The sequence below is a fragment of the Abramis brama genome (genome assembly GCF_963993115.1).
Source record: "Abramis brama genome assembly, chromosome: 23".
Lineage (NCBI taxonomy): Eukaryota > Metazoa > Chordata > Actinopteri > Cypriniformes > Leuciscidae > Abramis > Abramis brama.
Window position 1 is genome coordinate 28,241,717 of NC_139985.1, and position 14,999 is coordinate 28,256,715.

General features: G+C 36.7%; 2 protein-coding genes across 3 annotated transcripts; both read right to left on the reverse strand.

Annotated features, from left to right (window-relative positions):
• Nucleotides 1-1,021: 1,021 nt before the first annotated feature.
• Nucleotides 1,022-4,749, reverse strand: pdrg1 (p53 and DNA-damage regulated 1). The gene is made up of 5 exons (XM_084101988.1): nt 4,594-4,749; nt 4,415-4,487; nt 3,714-3,788; nt 3,545-3,625; nt 1,022-1,459 (listed from the first exon to the last, which is right to left on the reverse strand). Exons 1-5 carry the CDS (start codon nt 4,675-4,677, stop codon nt 1,377-1,379), a joined length of 396 nt encoding a protein of 131 aa, XP_083958114.1. The 5' UTR covers nt 4,678-4,749; the 3' UTR covers nt 1,022-1,376.
• A 4,748-nt stretch (nt 4,750-9,497) lies between these two features.
• fam217bb (family with sequence similarity 217 member Bb) lies at nt 9,498-14,469 on the reverse strand. Of its 2 annotated transcripts, none has more exons than XM_084101986.1 (4): nt 14,336-14,469; nt 14,059-14,121; nt 12,470-12,537; nt 9,498-10,928 (listed from the first exon to the last, which is right to left on the reverse strand). In XM_084101986.1, exons 3-4 carry the CDS (start codon nt 12,496-12,498, stop codon nt 9,752-9,754), a joined length of 1,206 nt encoding a protein of 401 aa, XP_083958112.1. In that variant the 5' UTR covers nt 12,499-12,537; nt 14,059-14,121; nt 14,336-14,469; the 3' UTR covers nt 9,498-9,751. The 2 variants fall into 2 exon arrangements, with proteins under 2 accessions (XP_083958112.1, XP_083958111.1); XM_084101985.1 differs by having other exon boundaries at nt 14,059-14,125; nt 14,336-14,463.
• Between the last annotated feature and the right edge of the window lie 530 nt (nt 14,470-14,999).

A 14,999-nucleotide genomic window follows, 5' to 3' on the forward strand; every position in this document is an offset into this window, starting at 1 on the left:
ACTTTTTATTGATTCAGTACTGCTAAAACGTGACCCTTTCTCATTCCGCTTATTTTAGATCATTTCAAAACAACCGAGTGGAGAGTTTTACAGTGACCAGCTGTCCATTAAATGATCACCGTTAACACAAGCACACTGAATCAACCGTAAACACACGATAAAGACTGAAGAAACACTGCCATCTAGAGTCGGAGAATCCTCAAACAGGGAAGGGAGATGTTTAATATGGTTCATAATCACTTAACTATGTGTGAGGTCTTCAGTTTTATTCCATTGCAATTTAGTAAACCAGGTGTTTTGACTATATTGGTCAGTTTCTCTATATGGAACTGAATCGAACTATCGATCATTAAGCTTGATTTCCTTTTTTCTCTCACTTTCCAAGGCTTATATAACTATACACCTCAAACTACACTCTTAAAAGGGTTTGAAAAGAGGGTTTTCAGAGCAATGTCATAAAATAACCATTTCAGAAGAACCTTTCAGGGAACAGTTCTCAAGAGAACCATTTTCTTTTCTTAATGTGAGGAATATTTTAATAATCTTTGATCTCATCTTTGATCACTAAAATTACATATTTTATGTTTTTTTCCCTGAAAAAAAAATTCTTCATGCCTTAAAAATATCTTGAATGTAACTCGACACCCTTGCCTCATTTAGTATGCGCGGTATGCAAATGAGCCCCGCCTCCACTCACTCAATCAGCTCAGAGATCCACTGGTTGACGATCACACGTTGATCTGATTGGTTACAAGGTAGTTTGTGACGTCAGAAACACCAGCGATTTCAAAGCGTGTTTTTGAGACTGTCTTTGGTTCACTGCAGTTTTAAGGAGAAAATACTCAGCAATGCTGTCGACTTATGAATTTACACATGGTTTGTCTTAAAGCATATTAAACACACCACATAGACATATAAACAACATTAAAAGCTTTCACCACAGGGGGACTTTAAAACGAGCAGTTCATTCATAAATCGGAAGACAGAACACAATGAGCACAGAGATGAGAAGAGGCGGAGCTACAGATGAAACATTGAGTTTATTGAGTAAAAACAAAACATTTTACAACAACACCATAAACAAGGATGTTAAAGGGTTTTCAGACACTGCTGACAAGTACTGAATTTGAGTTTGAATCTGCATTGTGTTTGTCTTACGCTCTTCAACAGTTTTCAGTGTTTCTCATTCCACAAAACATAAGCAAGGCTTTTAAACACAATCAAAGTAAAAGCACTGAACGATGACTGTGTGAGTCTGACACCAGAAGTCCACCAAACACAGAAAGAAAGAAGAGAAACACTTGCATTGGTCTTCTGCTGAGTCACTAAAGTCACGCTGGTTCAGAACAAATGAAGACTGCCTGAGGAACAGGATATCACTTCTTAATGAGGCTGTTAATTGCCTTCATCTCATCATTGCTCAGAGGAGCAAGATTATATCCTGTCAGCTCAGGCTTCCCTGTGGAAGAAACACACAATATCAGATGCTCACATATCTACTAATATTTCATGACAGTAACCTGACACATTTTTGACATTGTCAGTTATATTTATAAAGTAGATATTTACTACACACTGACCTAAAGATGAGGGTTTAATGTGTGCCAAAGTAGGGGTGTGCGATATTGACAAAAAAATATATATCGATAATTACTGTGATTTTGTTGATAATGAGGATCAGACGATATAGCGCTGGTGTCTCGGCAGATTTAGGACGGCTGACTCACAAAGTTTTTGATATTCTTCATATTTTGTGTGGTTGTTAGTTCCCAGCAGTGACAGAAATTTCTAATTAATTTTTACCTTTTATCTGCATTTTTACCTTTATAACAGGCAATTTTTCTTAGCTAATTAAAAGAAGCCTACGTATCATTTATAATCAAATTATTACATTTAATCAATAAATTAAATTAGAATAATATTATCTCACTCTACTGTGAGAAAACACACGAGCGGCATCTGAAGTGGCGTTTCGATGCGTTTACACAGACAGTTTAATGCAGATCAGAGGGACATGAATGTGTTTAACTAGTTACAAATGCAGAAATAATGTTTTGATGTTTTAAAAATAAAACATTGTTTGTATATGAAATTATTTTAAAATTGAAAAGATACTTTAATATGAAACTAACACTGCTAGTAGGTGGTGGCAGGTGACCGTTAATGAGCGAATCAGAGTCATTAATTCAATCGATTCGTTCAAAAAGACTAATTCATTCAGTTCTGAAACTTCTGTGTGTTGCTCAGAGATGCGAACAGTTCTGCCGTAGCTCTGTCTGCCAAATAGAGCAAAAACAGGCAATATTGTGTCCAAAATGTAAGTCACTTATTTTCTTATTAAACTATTGCATAGAGCTGCGCGATTCTGGATAAATTGAGAATCACGATTTTTTTGTTTCAAATAGAGATCACAATTCTGAACTAAACAAAAAACTAGGAATTTACTGGAGGTTCTGTCAAATTGTTTTTTGCTGCAGTGTATTTAAAATGCTTAATTCATTTCAATTAACTATTTAATAAATTTGGGTTACACTTTATTTTAAGGTGTCATTGTTACAGTGTAATTATATATTTAAGTGCCGAGTAATATTAATTAACTACATGTACTTACTATAGGGTTAGGGTAGGATTAGGGTTTGGTTTAAGGTTAATTGCATGTAATTATGCATAATTTACTGTTATTACTATAGTAAGTACATGTAACATATGTAACAAGGACACTGTAAAATAAAGTGTTACTAAAATTTGTTTTGAATGACTGATTCAATGACTCATAAACTTCACTTGTTTCATTACTGGATGAATCAGTGTTTTTTGAATGAATGATTAAATGACAAACACATTTTTAACAGTCACTTGTCGCCACCTACTGGTGTAACGATGTAATTGATACAATCGGTATTTGAAGCGTCGTTACTTTCTTTGATCGCTTCCATAGACATAGTGTTTATATCCTAACTATAAACGTTTATCCCAGTTATTCTATGATAACTTGAAATATTGTAACAGAAATACTGATGCTGTGTGGCTGAAAAGACTGTTTTAGTGAAGCTGTTTCATAACTATGACTCTCTGGGCTGTGATCGACTGTACTTGTCCAAGGTTTAATGGACAGATTAATCTTTTCCAAGTAGGAATGATATCACATGGGTGTTTGTGATATTTTAACGACTAATCGTGCAGCTCTACTGTTGAATGATTTGTATGAAATCAATATTGCATTTGAAGTTGTGCTTATATTTGGGGGAAAAACTGCACTCTTTGTGTGACTGCTTAACTATATCACATGATATCAATATATCCTAAAAGACAAATACTCATACTCATTTTTACTGCATTTTAACAGAGTAAATCACACAGTAAGCCTAACCTTACCACTCTTCTAGGTGTGTTTTTGTTTGTTTTTTGAGAAGTTAGGGACATACTCAATAATGTCAGATTGCACATCATTAAAACAACAATTATGATATCATCGTAGACAAAATATATATCTCAAACCCCTATGCCAAAGTATCAATGAATCAGGATGGTAAGGCAACTCTACCTTGTAACTCATTGAGACGATTTACTTTTGCTTTTAGTCGTTTGCGGAGGTCATTTATTTCCTTGTCAAGGTTTTCTTGGTCTGTTGAGCACAAATAACAGCCAGAGGCAAAGTAAACACGGAGAATGTATAATTAAGACAGAAATATGGTTAAAGAGGGCATGCTCACCTTTAAGGATCATGGATCTGGCACGCTCTTGGGGGAATTTGATGAACATATTTCCAAAACACACCTTAACATTGTCTAGATTAGATTGGAGTACACATTATTGTCATGTTCAGAGGCAAATAGCAATAAGCTGTTTAAATAATATTATGGTGCAGATAATATCAGGCAAAGCCTCCTGAGATCTGTAGAGGACATTTGTTTGGTTTCTGAGATCATCAACTTTTCAACTTAGATCATCATATATGCGTCAGCGTTGAGTTTCTATAGGGTACCATCTTATAGGGCTGTTATAACATATTAAATAGGTCAAATGTGTTTGAGGATTAGGGTCATGATAACTTTCTCTTCTTGGTTTAAAATTAAGACTATTCCTATTAAATAAATATAAGATATTCTTATGAAACTTAAGCAATTGAACAAATTAATATATACACTTACACTGTATATATAAATCATCATGTAATATATTTCATAACATAGATTTAATGCTTATCAAATACAGACACTAATTGTGTAGAAGCTACAGCAATAACTTACATGTAACCCTATTTTATGAACACCTGTAACGGATGACGATACTGAACATATAAATGCAAATGCAACATATAAAATAAGATGGACTGTCGGACAACAATGAGATCTCATTTTCTGACAGACGAATACCGCATGTAATAATAATATGAACAATATTTGGGACTTGCCGTTTGAGGAATGATTTCGTAAAGCGTTGAATGCTTCTCGATTTCTGTTTCTCCGCAAATCCAGATCCACAATCTGTCAATATTTAAGCGACGACTCATTAATTTACCCGATTTCAGCCACACTTCTTCTTCTTCTTATACATTCGACTACTACAACAAATATATGAATTCATACGTACCTGTTGTTTGTCAGCAAGTATGTCTTCTGCTGCAACCTCTACTTCAGTCAAATTCTCCAATATTTGCTGTGCACTCTCGTCCATGCTTGACGATTCTGTATATTGTGCGCTGGAAAAATAGGCTCGGCTGATGACGGAAACAAGCTCTGCTCAGTTTCAGTTCCGCCCTGCTAGCCGCTGACTTCGGAACCGCATACCGGTACTATTCTTAGAATTTTTGTCATAGAAAAAAAGATATGGGAAAAATAGATAGGAAGAGTAGTATGTTAGTATAAGGTTACGAATTCAGCAAATTTATGCAAGCTTTCGATAATAATTTCTGTAAACCTTCGTCTTCGCTACAAAAAAGCTTTTATTTTTATTTTTTTATTAATATTTTGCAAGTAACAACAATTAACATTCATTCCATTAACATAAATCCTACTGACATTTGTAAATAACAATGAGTAGAACAATTGACTTGGTACGAGGGACACAAAAATAGCTATTTAACTTTTCCACTTTCACTGACTATGGAAAATATTACAGTTCATTTAACTCTGATGGTCTTCGTTTGGAGTGACACTCGTGGCCTTTGGGGTTTCCAGGCATAAATATCATATGATATCTATGTTTCCAGGGACCCCAGACAATAACATGTAATTTTGTAACAGTATAATAGTTATTTTTTTAAAACGTTAAATGTAATTTTACTCTGTTTATTAATGTTTTTACTCCACATTTGTGCAGTTTTTGGAGGATTTATGATATATTTTAAATTTTATATAAATACATTAAAAAATGTTTTTCATTTTTTAGGTTTTTATACAAAAACAGCTTTTTATGTAAAATTCACTTTATAAAAGACCCAAATTTTTGCCCATATTTTGGAAAAAGTTGAAAAAGTTTTAAGAGTAAAAAATAATCATTTTAGCCACTAGATGGCTATAGAGCTCCACAATATGCTATTTGCTATTTGACTAACTTAAAGATATCTTTTCAAGTTTTTCCAGTTGGATTCATATCTAACTATTATGAAATCATAATTCTTACAATAAAAATGACTTATTTTTTGTCTAAGTTTTAGCATTTTTTGTTCTGAATTTTTTTTTAATCAATGTTACATTATGATTAGAATCAAACCTAAAAAAGATCAAAGTTGAGTTTTTAGAGTTTATCATTTATTTCAATCTTCTTTTTTTCATAAAATTGTACAAATGTAATCTACAATTCAGTTACTAACTGTAACAGAAGAGGTATGTACAGTTATATAATATATTGAGTACAAATACATGACATGAACATCAAAATGCAATGAACTGAACAGCATAACAAATGAGCAAATAAAGCAGTAACTTTTGTCTCCTTCTCTCTCCCTCTCTCTCTCTCTGTGTATGTGTGTGTGTGTGTGTGTGTGTGTGTGTGTGTTCACATTGTCGATGTGTCAGTGTCACCAAATTTATTTTTGTGGTGGTTCCGCATTTTGGACTATTTTATGTGACATAAGAGAGCAGTTTATAAGAGAGCAGTTTTTATTTTTTATAGTCTCACAAATTTTTCCTCTGTGTGTGTGTGTGAGAGCATGATAATTTTGCATTGTGAATGTTTTTAGCACTGTTTTTATGTCTGTCTATGTGTGTTCTGCGTTTTTTTCTGATTTTGATGATGAATTTTGTCTATTTTTTTTTTAGTAAATTTTTTAAAAAACTTTGACAAAAAAGTCATTTTTATTGTTAGAATTGTGATTTCATAATATTTAGATATGAATCCAACTGGAAAAACTTGTGAAAATATATTTTTCAGTTAGTCAAATAGCAAATAGCATATTGTGGATCTAGTGGCTAAAAAATTTTTTTTTTACTTTTAAAACTACATTTTCCAAAATATGGGCAAAAATGTTACACTAAACCATGTAAAATTATCCATGTTATCCCCATAAATGAAATTTAGAAATGTGGGTCTTTTATAAAGTGAATTTTACATAATTTTTGTATAAAAACCTATTTAATTTAAAATATATCATAAATCCTCCAAAAACTACACAAATGTGGAGTAAAAACATTAATAAACAGAGTAAAATTACATTTGTTAAAACAAAAACAAAAACAAAAAAACTATTATTCTTTTACAAAATTACTTGTTATTGCCTGGGGTCCCTGGGGACCCCAAAGACCATGAGTGTCACTATTTTTTTCACGCTAACATAAAAACAGATATCATTACAATTTTTTTGTTGTTGTTGTAGATCTAGAAATGGTTGAGAGTCGTACAAAGTTTCATGCCATTTGGACAAAGAGATTTTTTTTAAAAAATTCAGCTAATCATTTGCGGGTTAAAAAGACCCCGAAGACCATCAGAGTCATTCCCAAAAACAAAATAAGTTTTCAATTCGTCTCAGTACATTTCCCCCCATAAAAGTAGTAAGTAGGCCTATTTATTAACATTTATATTATTACTTACTATTAGCCTACTATTCATAATGGATAACTCGACTTTTGTTCTTTGTTTTATTATTTTATTTTATACATTAATTAAGGGTTGTAACATCAGTGAAAAATAAATAAATAAATAATTAGCTAAAATAGTGTCGAAAAATAACAAAATCTCTGACCAGACTATAATCACAATTTATTTTCTTTTTTTTTTAACAATCAAAATATTTTACATTCATGAAACATTAGACATATCCATCACATCATACATGTATAAATGAATAACCTTTTCATTATGATGGCCTCTGTTCTCACAACAATTATTTGAACAGAACACTGTTTCTGAAACAAAAAAATATAAATAAATTGTAAAACAAAATTTAAACAGTAGAACGATCATGAATCACAAAATATTTTGAAGGGGGAAAAACTAAATGTAAAAGGTAGCATGAGTCTCGTCTGAACGCATTTCAGTGGTTTTAACTGTTCTTTTGAATTTTAGTTAAGAGGAAAACATTCATAAAAATATCCCGATTTTAAACAATTTTGAGGTATTCAGAATTCAAAACCACTGAACAAGCATTGACCATCAATGCCATATCGCCCTTGTGACAACTTCTTCCCTAATTCAAAATATGATTTCTACTTACAGTAGATGATATTAACTTATTTATATTGTAGCAGTAGTGATGGTAAGAAATTAATCTGTTCCCAAAACATCTGGAATTACTATTACAAACTCCTCCCGTGTCAAGAGGAGCTTTACAAACATGTTTTATTTATGGCCAACACATTCAACTTTTGAATCAGGCACAGAATGTGAACAAAATTAAGTTATATGATGTAAGATGTCTGATTTTTGCTCACTGGGACAGTCAAGTTGAGGGTAATGGTCTATTTCAGTGTTAACAGTGAGTCTTACCATTACACACATTACTGTAACAGAATAATCTGTATAATCTGCAGACATATTGCTGAAAAAAATAAATAATATTTTTTGTTTATTTACCTGCTGATAAAATTTGCTACAGAGTAATGAATGTAGGCGTATATTGCTATTACACAGCAACAATAAAAGAACAATTACTAAAAATAATATTTTAAACAAAAATAAACATGGGGTACAGCATGCGTATAGTGTTCATTTTTAAAATAATGCTGTCATAAACAGACAAAATTATTGTGCTGAACTTAAGAGGCTTAAAGGCCCGTTCACAGCGAGAACGATACGATAAAGACGTAAATCATTCTAAATATAAAAGAATAGCAGAGTCCACACCAATATCCTAAATCCTTGTCCTTGTGGGGACATGTTTTGGTCCCCATCAGGAAAACAGATTATAAATCATACTAAGTGATGTTTTTTTAAACTGTAAAAATGCAGAAGGTTTTCTGTGATGGGTAGGTTAGTGTGTGTGTGTTTGTGATGAAATATGTACATGTATATGTATAGTGTAAGACCACCCAGAGTTTTTCGATTTTTGCGTACGTCAGTTGTTCCTACATTTTTCGTAAATTTTGAATACAATTTAGAACAAAAGTTATTTAAAGTATCATGATTTGTTCATGAAAACATTCGTACACAAATCCGTGCGTATGCACAATAAGAGAATGACACCTGGTGTCATTGCATTAGATAAAAAAAATAAAAAAAAATAAAAAACATCACACCAAATATCATTTACAATCTTTAAAGCAAAACTACGGTGGCCGAGAAGGGTCACAACACAAACAAACGCCACAACAACTACATATGCAGAAAACACCTCCAAATTCAGAAAACACAAACGCCACAACAACTACATATTCAGAAAACAACTTCGTCGATTTCACATCACGTACGCTGCAAATATTCACAGCACGAGCAAATAGGGAAACGAACTGCAAACTGCAAAGACACAACGGAAATGTTTCCAGGGGGGCCATAATCAGTGACGGCTACAAGAGGTAAGTGTTTCCAGAGCCCGTCTACGGCCTTATTAGACATTCTCTGGTGTTTCTCTTTTATTATGACAGACTTGTCGATGTGCTCTGATACCGAAGTGGTTTGCAGCACAAAACGGACAGAACATTTCAATCTGAAAAATAAATAAATAGTTCAGATATCAGGACAACAATGTACAAACGCCGGTAATGCATCTATTTAGTGACCAGAAGCGAGCTAGCCAGCTAGTTTCCAGCTAACAACGTTGGCAGAACGTTTAACAATTATCTGCATGGACTAATACGTTATGGGGACAATAACTTAATATGTTGAAAACACACAAAACCACTTCGGTATCAGAGCACATCGACAAGTCTGTCATAATAAAAGAGAAACAGTTACCTCTTGTAGCCGTCACTGATTATGGCCCCCCTGGAAACATTTCCGTTGTGTCTTTGCAGTTTGCAGTTCGTTTCCCTATTTGCTCGTGCTGTGAATATTTGCAGCGTACGTGATGTGAAATCGACGAAGTTGTTTTATGAATATGTAGTTGTTGTGGCGTTTGTTTGTGTTGTGACCCTTCTCGGCCACCGTACAAAACATCTCACTATAAGGTTTTAAATGATAAATCAATACTGTTGGAAATGAAGACAACTTCCTGTTTGCAAAACGTCATGTCCATATATGTGATGAACATAGTTATCAGTTGCCTACAGTAAATGTCATTGCACAGATTTCTCAGAAAATACATAACCTGGTTTGATATTTTCTTATCAAATGCATTGAAATTCATTCATTTTACAGAAAGTGTTTTCCCAGCCAGTTACATTGTGACAAATTCGACGTGTTTCTGCTTCCTGGTCGGTCGACGAGTTGCCGAGTCTCTGGATGTTTGTAAACCCTCTGCACTTGCAGCACAGGACAGCGTGGAGTCGCATTCGTAGCTCTTCCACTGTTCACCGTGTCCTTGCGCCGTAGAGCCGATCTCCCTGACGCTGACACAGGAGCGACTCCTTTCCCCCGGCCTTCTCTTCTTCACATTGCACACACCGGCTGCTGTGGCCCGGTCAGGATTGCACGTGAATCCCGCCGGATTGCGAATGTTCCCAGCGGCCTGCATGCGCCTCCAGTGGCTGCTCTCGCTCAGAGGATCGCTGAGTCTGTGCTCCCGGGATCTGTGTCTCGACTCCGTCGGATGAGCTCTGCTTTCACTGCTGCTGCGTTTCGGCAAACCTGAGGCCTGACGCTTCTTCTCCAGGAGTGTGTGGTGATGGAAGGCATGAGAGCGGCACGATCCGTTCAAGATGAGATACTGGCTCTGGCATTGTGGACAAGTGCAGCTTGAAAGCTGACGGGTGGCTAAAGATGAGAGTAACGCTAAAGGGAACGCGCGCTGACACTGGAGGATACATTTAGGAGAGCTGAGGCTGAGATGAGAAGACGAGTGGCGAACTTTAGGCATCGGGGTGTTGGATTTGCTACTGTCTTCTTGGACACTTTGGATCTGATGCCATTCAATCTGCAGTAGCCGGTCCAGGTATCTCTCGAGCTTCCCGACGGGCTTGGGCCGAGGAACGCTCTTGCCGTCAGTGTTCAAGTACACTGCTAACTGCTTCAGGCTCCAAGAATTGAAAGGAGGGGGTAAGAAATCTGGATAGGATCCTCTGTACTTGTCCTGTGCAGGTCTGGAGGTCTGAAAGTCCGACGGATCGATGACTTCTGCTCGCAGGTCGAGGTCAGGCAGAGAGATTTCAGCGGGAAACACTGAATATCGTTCAGAATCGGAGAGGTCGCTGGCGCTGTCCTCTTCTCTGGGTTTACTTTGCAGCGTGCAGCCTTCATCTTCGTCTTCTCTCTGCTCTTTCACAGGCCTTACGCTTGAGCTTTTACCTCTGCCACCATTGCCAATCTCTTTTGTACCATTGCTGTTTTGTTTTTGTCGCCTCTCCTTTTGTCCATTTTTGGAAGTCGCGGGAGATTTGATCTTGGAGTTGTGTTGCCTTGAGGAACCAAAAGTCAAGTCTTAGTAAATGATATAACATCTGGACACACTTTGTTTTAAAGTGTTCATGTATTGACATGAATAATGTACATGTTCTTGTTAGGGGTTAAACGGATTGTTGTTGATCCGTACGCATGCATTGCAGATTAATTTAAAGTTTAACCGCCATAGTCTTATGCAAGTTTATAATTTGCATGTGTTTTGTCTTGCTAGATTGCACATTCAGTAGATTTTAAACCATTCCAGTGCTAGAAGAGGCAAAAGAGAATTTAATTCGGTACTTTCAGAGAGCGCACAAACTCCGAACTGATTCTTCTTTTGCATCTTCATGCACTTGGATGGTAGCCTGGCAAGCCAGACAGACCTACATCAAGATATTGGGTCTGGCAACTCACCATAGACACGACTCAATCCGAGGGGCGGGATAAACGGCTGTCTTTCAAATTCCCTCTGCACGCAATAGGACAGCGCTTCAACCAACCAGAGCGTTTTCCCAACAGCGGAGCTAACGTTAGTTGATAGATTCAACTTTTGCCATATCTGGCCGGCAAAACTACGAACACATCTTCCTTTTTTTAAGAATGACTTAAGTGCCGTTATATGCTCTTTTCTCAAAGAAAAACTTAACTCCAAGTCCTCCAGAGTCGCGGACAAAGCCGATTCAAAAGATGTTCGCCAGCAGCAGCCGCCATTCTTTGTTTTCAAGTGGCAGGTCAAGTGACGTCGCAACTCTGTCGTCATTATGTTAAGCCCGCCCCGCCTACTCTATACACGACGTGATTGGCCTGACCCAATTTAGGTTTTTGCAGCTCGAAAGTCAATGGAGAGTTGCTAGACTGCCCTGGCTGCAAAATACATTTTGCTGCCGCTAGGGTGCGTCTAGATTTCTAGGCTACTTGGATGGACAAATACACACAAAATACCAGTCTCGGCAAGTATTCTTGTAAACACAGTCGGTTATGTCTCAAGAGAAAGTGAACAAGAGAAGCATGTGCATCATTATAATGGATCTGTGCATTCGGTCTTAAAGTGACAGTAGCCTATAAACACCTGCTGTTGTCTATATGTCATTAATATTAATCACACTACACTACACAGATTTTACATAGATTAATCTATATTAAATGTATACAGTGAACATAGTGTTATTTTACATTTAATAATTACATTTCTGTACCTAAAATCAATACTACAGTTGCTTGTGATTTGTGTATTTGTTCTTATTTTTTACTCACTTGCCTTTAATAATGTCTGAACTTTATTAGTTAGGGTAGTAGTTTTTAATGTGGTATTGGAGTATCTACTTAAAGTGTGCTTGAAGTAATAAATGGAAAGCAAAGTTACCCATCCCCAAAATGTAATTTTTTCTTGCTGATCCGAAAAAATGATCCGATCCACGACTCAAAAAACGTAATATGATCCGAACCGTGAGTTTTGTGGTCCGTTGAACCACTAGTTTTTGTCTTATTGTAATAATTAATTCTAGTAACATGTAGACTGTAAAATACAACATTTATAGATCAACGTGCCGTATCTAACCTGTTTGTGGTGTTCGCCATGATCAACATTGTGTCAGGTCTTGTCCTTCTTAACCTCTGCTGAGAGTCCTGTAGACACAAAGGGAAAAAAGCACTTATACTTCACATGATGCGTTTGATATCTACTGGTATGTTCTATTAAAGTGCCCCACATATGGATCCAAATACAGTGTCTAAACCCCGCCTTTCCGAGAGCATGCTCTGCTCTGATTGGTCAGATAGTCTGTTGTGATTGGTCGACCTCTACAGCTTGTGTTGGAAACCAAACGCCCGTCATTATATCTGAATTTCAGCTCTTCCTCAGCACTTGATACACAGTGATACGAACAGTATTGATGGTGTCAGTTTTACCGTATCAATCTCATCCTTTAGAAGTGTATCAATGGCCCTGTTTTGACCTGGTATTAAGAAGCGTTTTGGTGGATCGGATCACAAGTAGACGAGGGAGACACGTTCCTGTTTCTTCTGTCTGCTTTCGACCACTTCTGTCCTGATTTCTTCGAGGGGAGGGTCTATGGGCGGGTAAATGTATGTTTTTTATCAGATCTTTCGAGCTAATAGGCGAAATAAGCTCGTTCAATTCACATGTGAATAGGCGACCGGAGACAACGGAAAACGTACGGAGAGCAGCAGCTTTCGTTTCTACTCTGACACGCTGAGTGTGTGTTAGAAATCAGGAATGGTGAGAGAACATTGTGCTTGGTACGTTTTTCATCTTCAAACCAAACTTGGGTCTCCAGCCGACAAAAGCCAATGTGCTTCCCATAAACTTTACGCATTCGGTCAGTAGACGGAGAGAAGACGTTCATTTGTGGCTGTTTGAACACATGAGCGTTTACACTATGATAGCAATCCGGTCGAATGCATTTTTAACTACCTCTGCAAAAGTGGCTGAAAGTGGACAAGCTCAAAACGTGAGCGACCCTAGTGTCCTAGTGTCGACCCTAGTAATGCGATCAACCAAAATGTTTCTTAATACCAGCTGTAAACAGGGCCAAAGTGGATTTGCTCTGTCAGCAGAAAACAGCGTCTTCTCCACATGAACAACACGAACCAAACTCTTCCAGTCTCAGATAAACTACAGTGTTTGAGGGTCAAAGTAGACGTTGTTCACGACAGCCAATGAAGAACATAGACTGGCATTATGCAAATCTGTTACAAACCTACGCAGATTCAGCAGGAAGCGAGACTGGAATTACAGACGACTCATTTCAGTTCAGAATCGGTTTTCTTTTTAGCCACTTTTCCACTGTCGGGCCAGTGCTAACATCGTGCCAAGGCCAAAATCAAGCTGCAAATTAACTGGAGTATATGTAATTTATGACGTAAGTGGGTGCATTGCAGAAGTCCAGTATCAACAAGAACACAGATGAAACATGAAACCAAATAAATGCATGATTATAATAATATATGATTAGTCATGTGACTAATAGCCTAACTCAGTTTATCTGCACTTTGCAGACCTTTTACATTCACATACAGCTCTATTACACACTACATGAAAAGTGTGTGGTGAATTTAATTGCATTAAATTGAATTATCATTATATTATTATATAATTATTATATAAGTTTACACACAAATACTTACAGGTTCAGATGACAGGCTGATGCCACTATTCGGTGGTGGATGCAAAGGCACCTTTGTGGTTTTCTTGCTTTCAATGAAAAAGTGAGGTTGGTCAAGATCAGAAATAAATGGATGATTGCTGAAGTACAGCCCATACATTCAAAATCACCAATATGAGGTTAAAAATTTAAAGATGTTCACTTATCCAAGTTATTTCATCATAAATGGATGACCTGGCATGCAAGTAAAACATTGACCTGAATTTAATTTACAGTTATTTATTTATTTTACTTCTTACCTTGATGCATGTCCCAAAGCTTTAGTTTTTGTTCTATCTGAAGAACGAAGCTTATTCTGACTGTTGTGGACAGTGCTCTCCTGTAAGACTGTTCCCATCACTCTCCTGAACGGATGAATTCTCCTGTATTAAAGCCACGGAGTCTTTTGATTTGAAGGCTCGTCCATTTTTTCTCGTTCATGTGCGGTTTACTCCCACTGTCCCTTTAATCCTCTGTGCATCTGTCCCGTTCTGTAGTAAATAATTCAGCACAACACCGGATCAGCCTGAGCCTGTGTGTAATGAGATTCATCGGTGAGATTAGGCGTTCTCGATTCTGTCTCGTGCACTGATCTAATCGATATGCGGTTAATAGTCTGAATCCTGTGAATGAGGATTTACGCAGGCGTGTTTCCCAGATGTGAGGATGCTGAAGGGCGCATTGTTGTGTGGGAAATGTAGTTACAGTGTCACAGGCTCAGGGTCGCTGTAGTCTACATGATACTGTAAATATGTGGACTGTAAACGAGCGACGCGACAAAAATACAACCCGAAGCGCGATATTGACCATATAGTTCTAGTTCTCGTGAATGGAGATCGACGCTATGCATTGTTTATATAGGCTACATGCAGGACGTGAGAATCTCATGTAGGCTACAGTCTAATAATAATCGTTGGTGTGTTT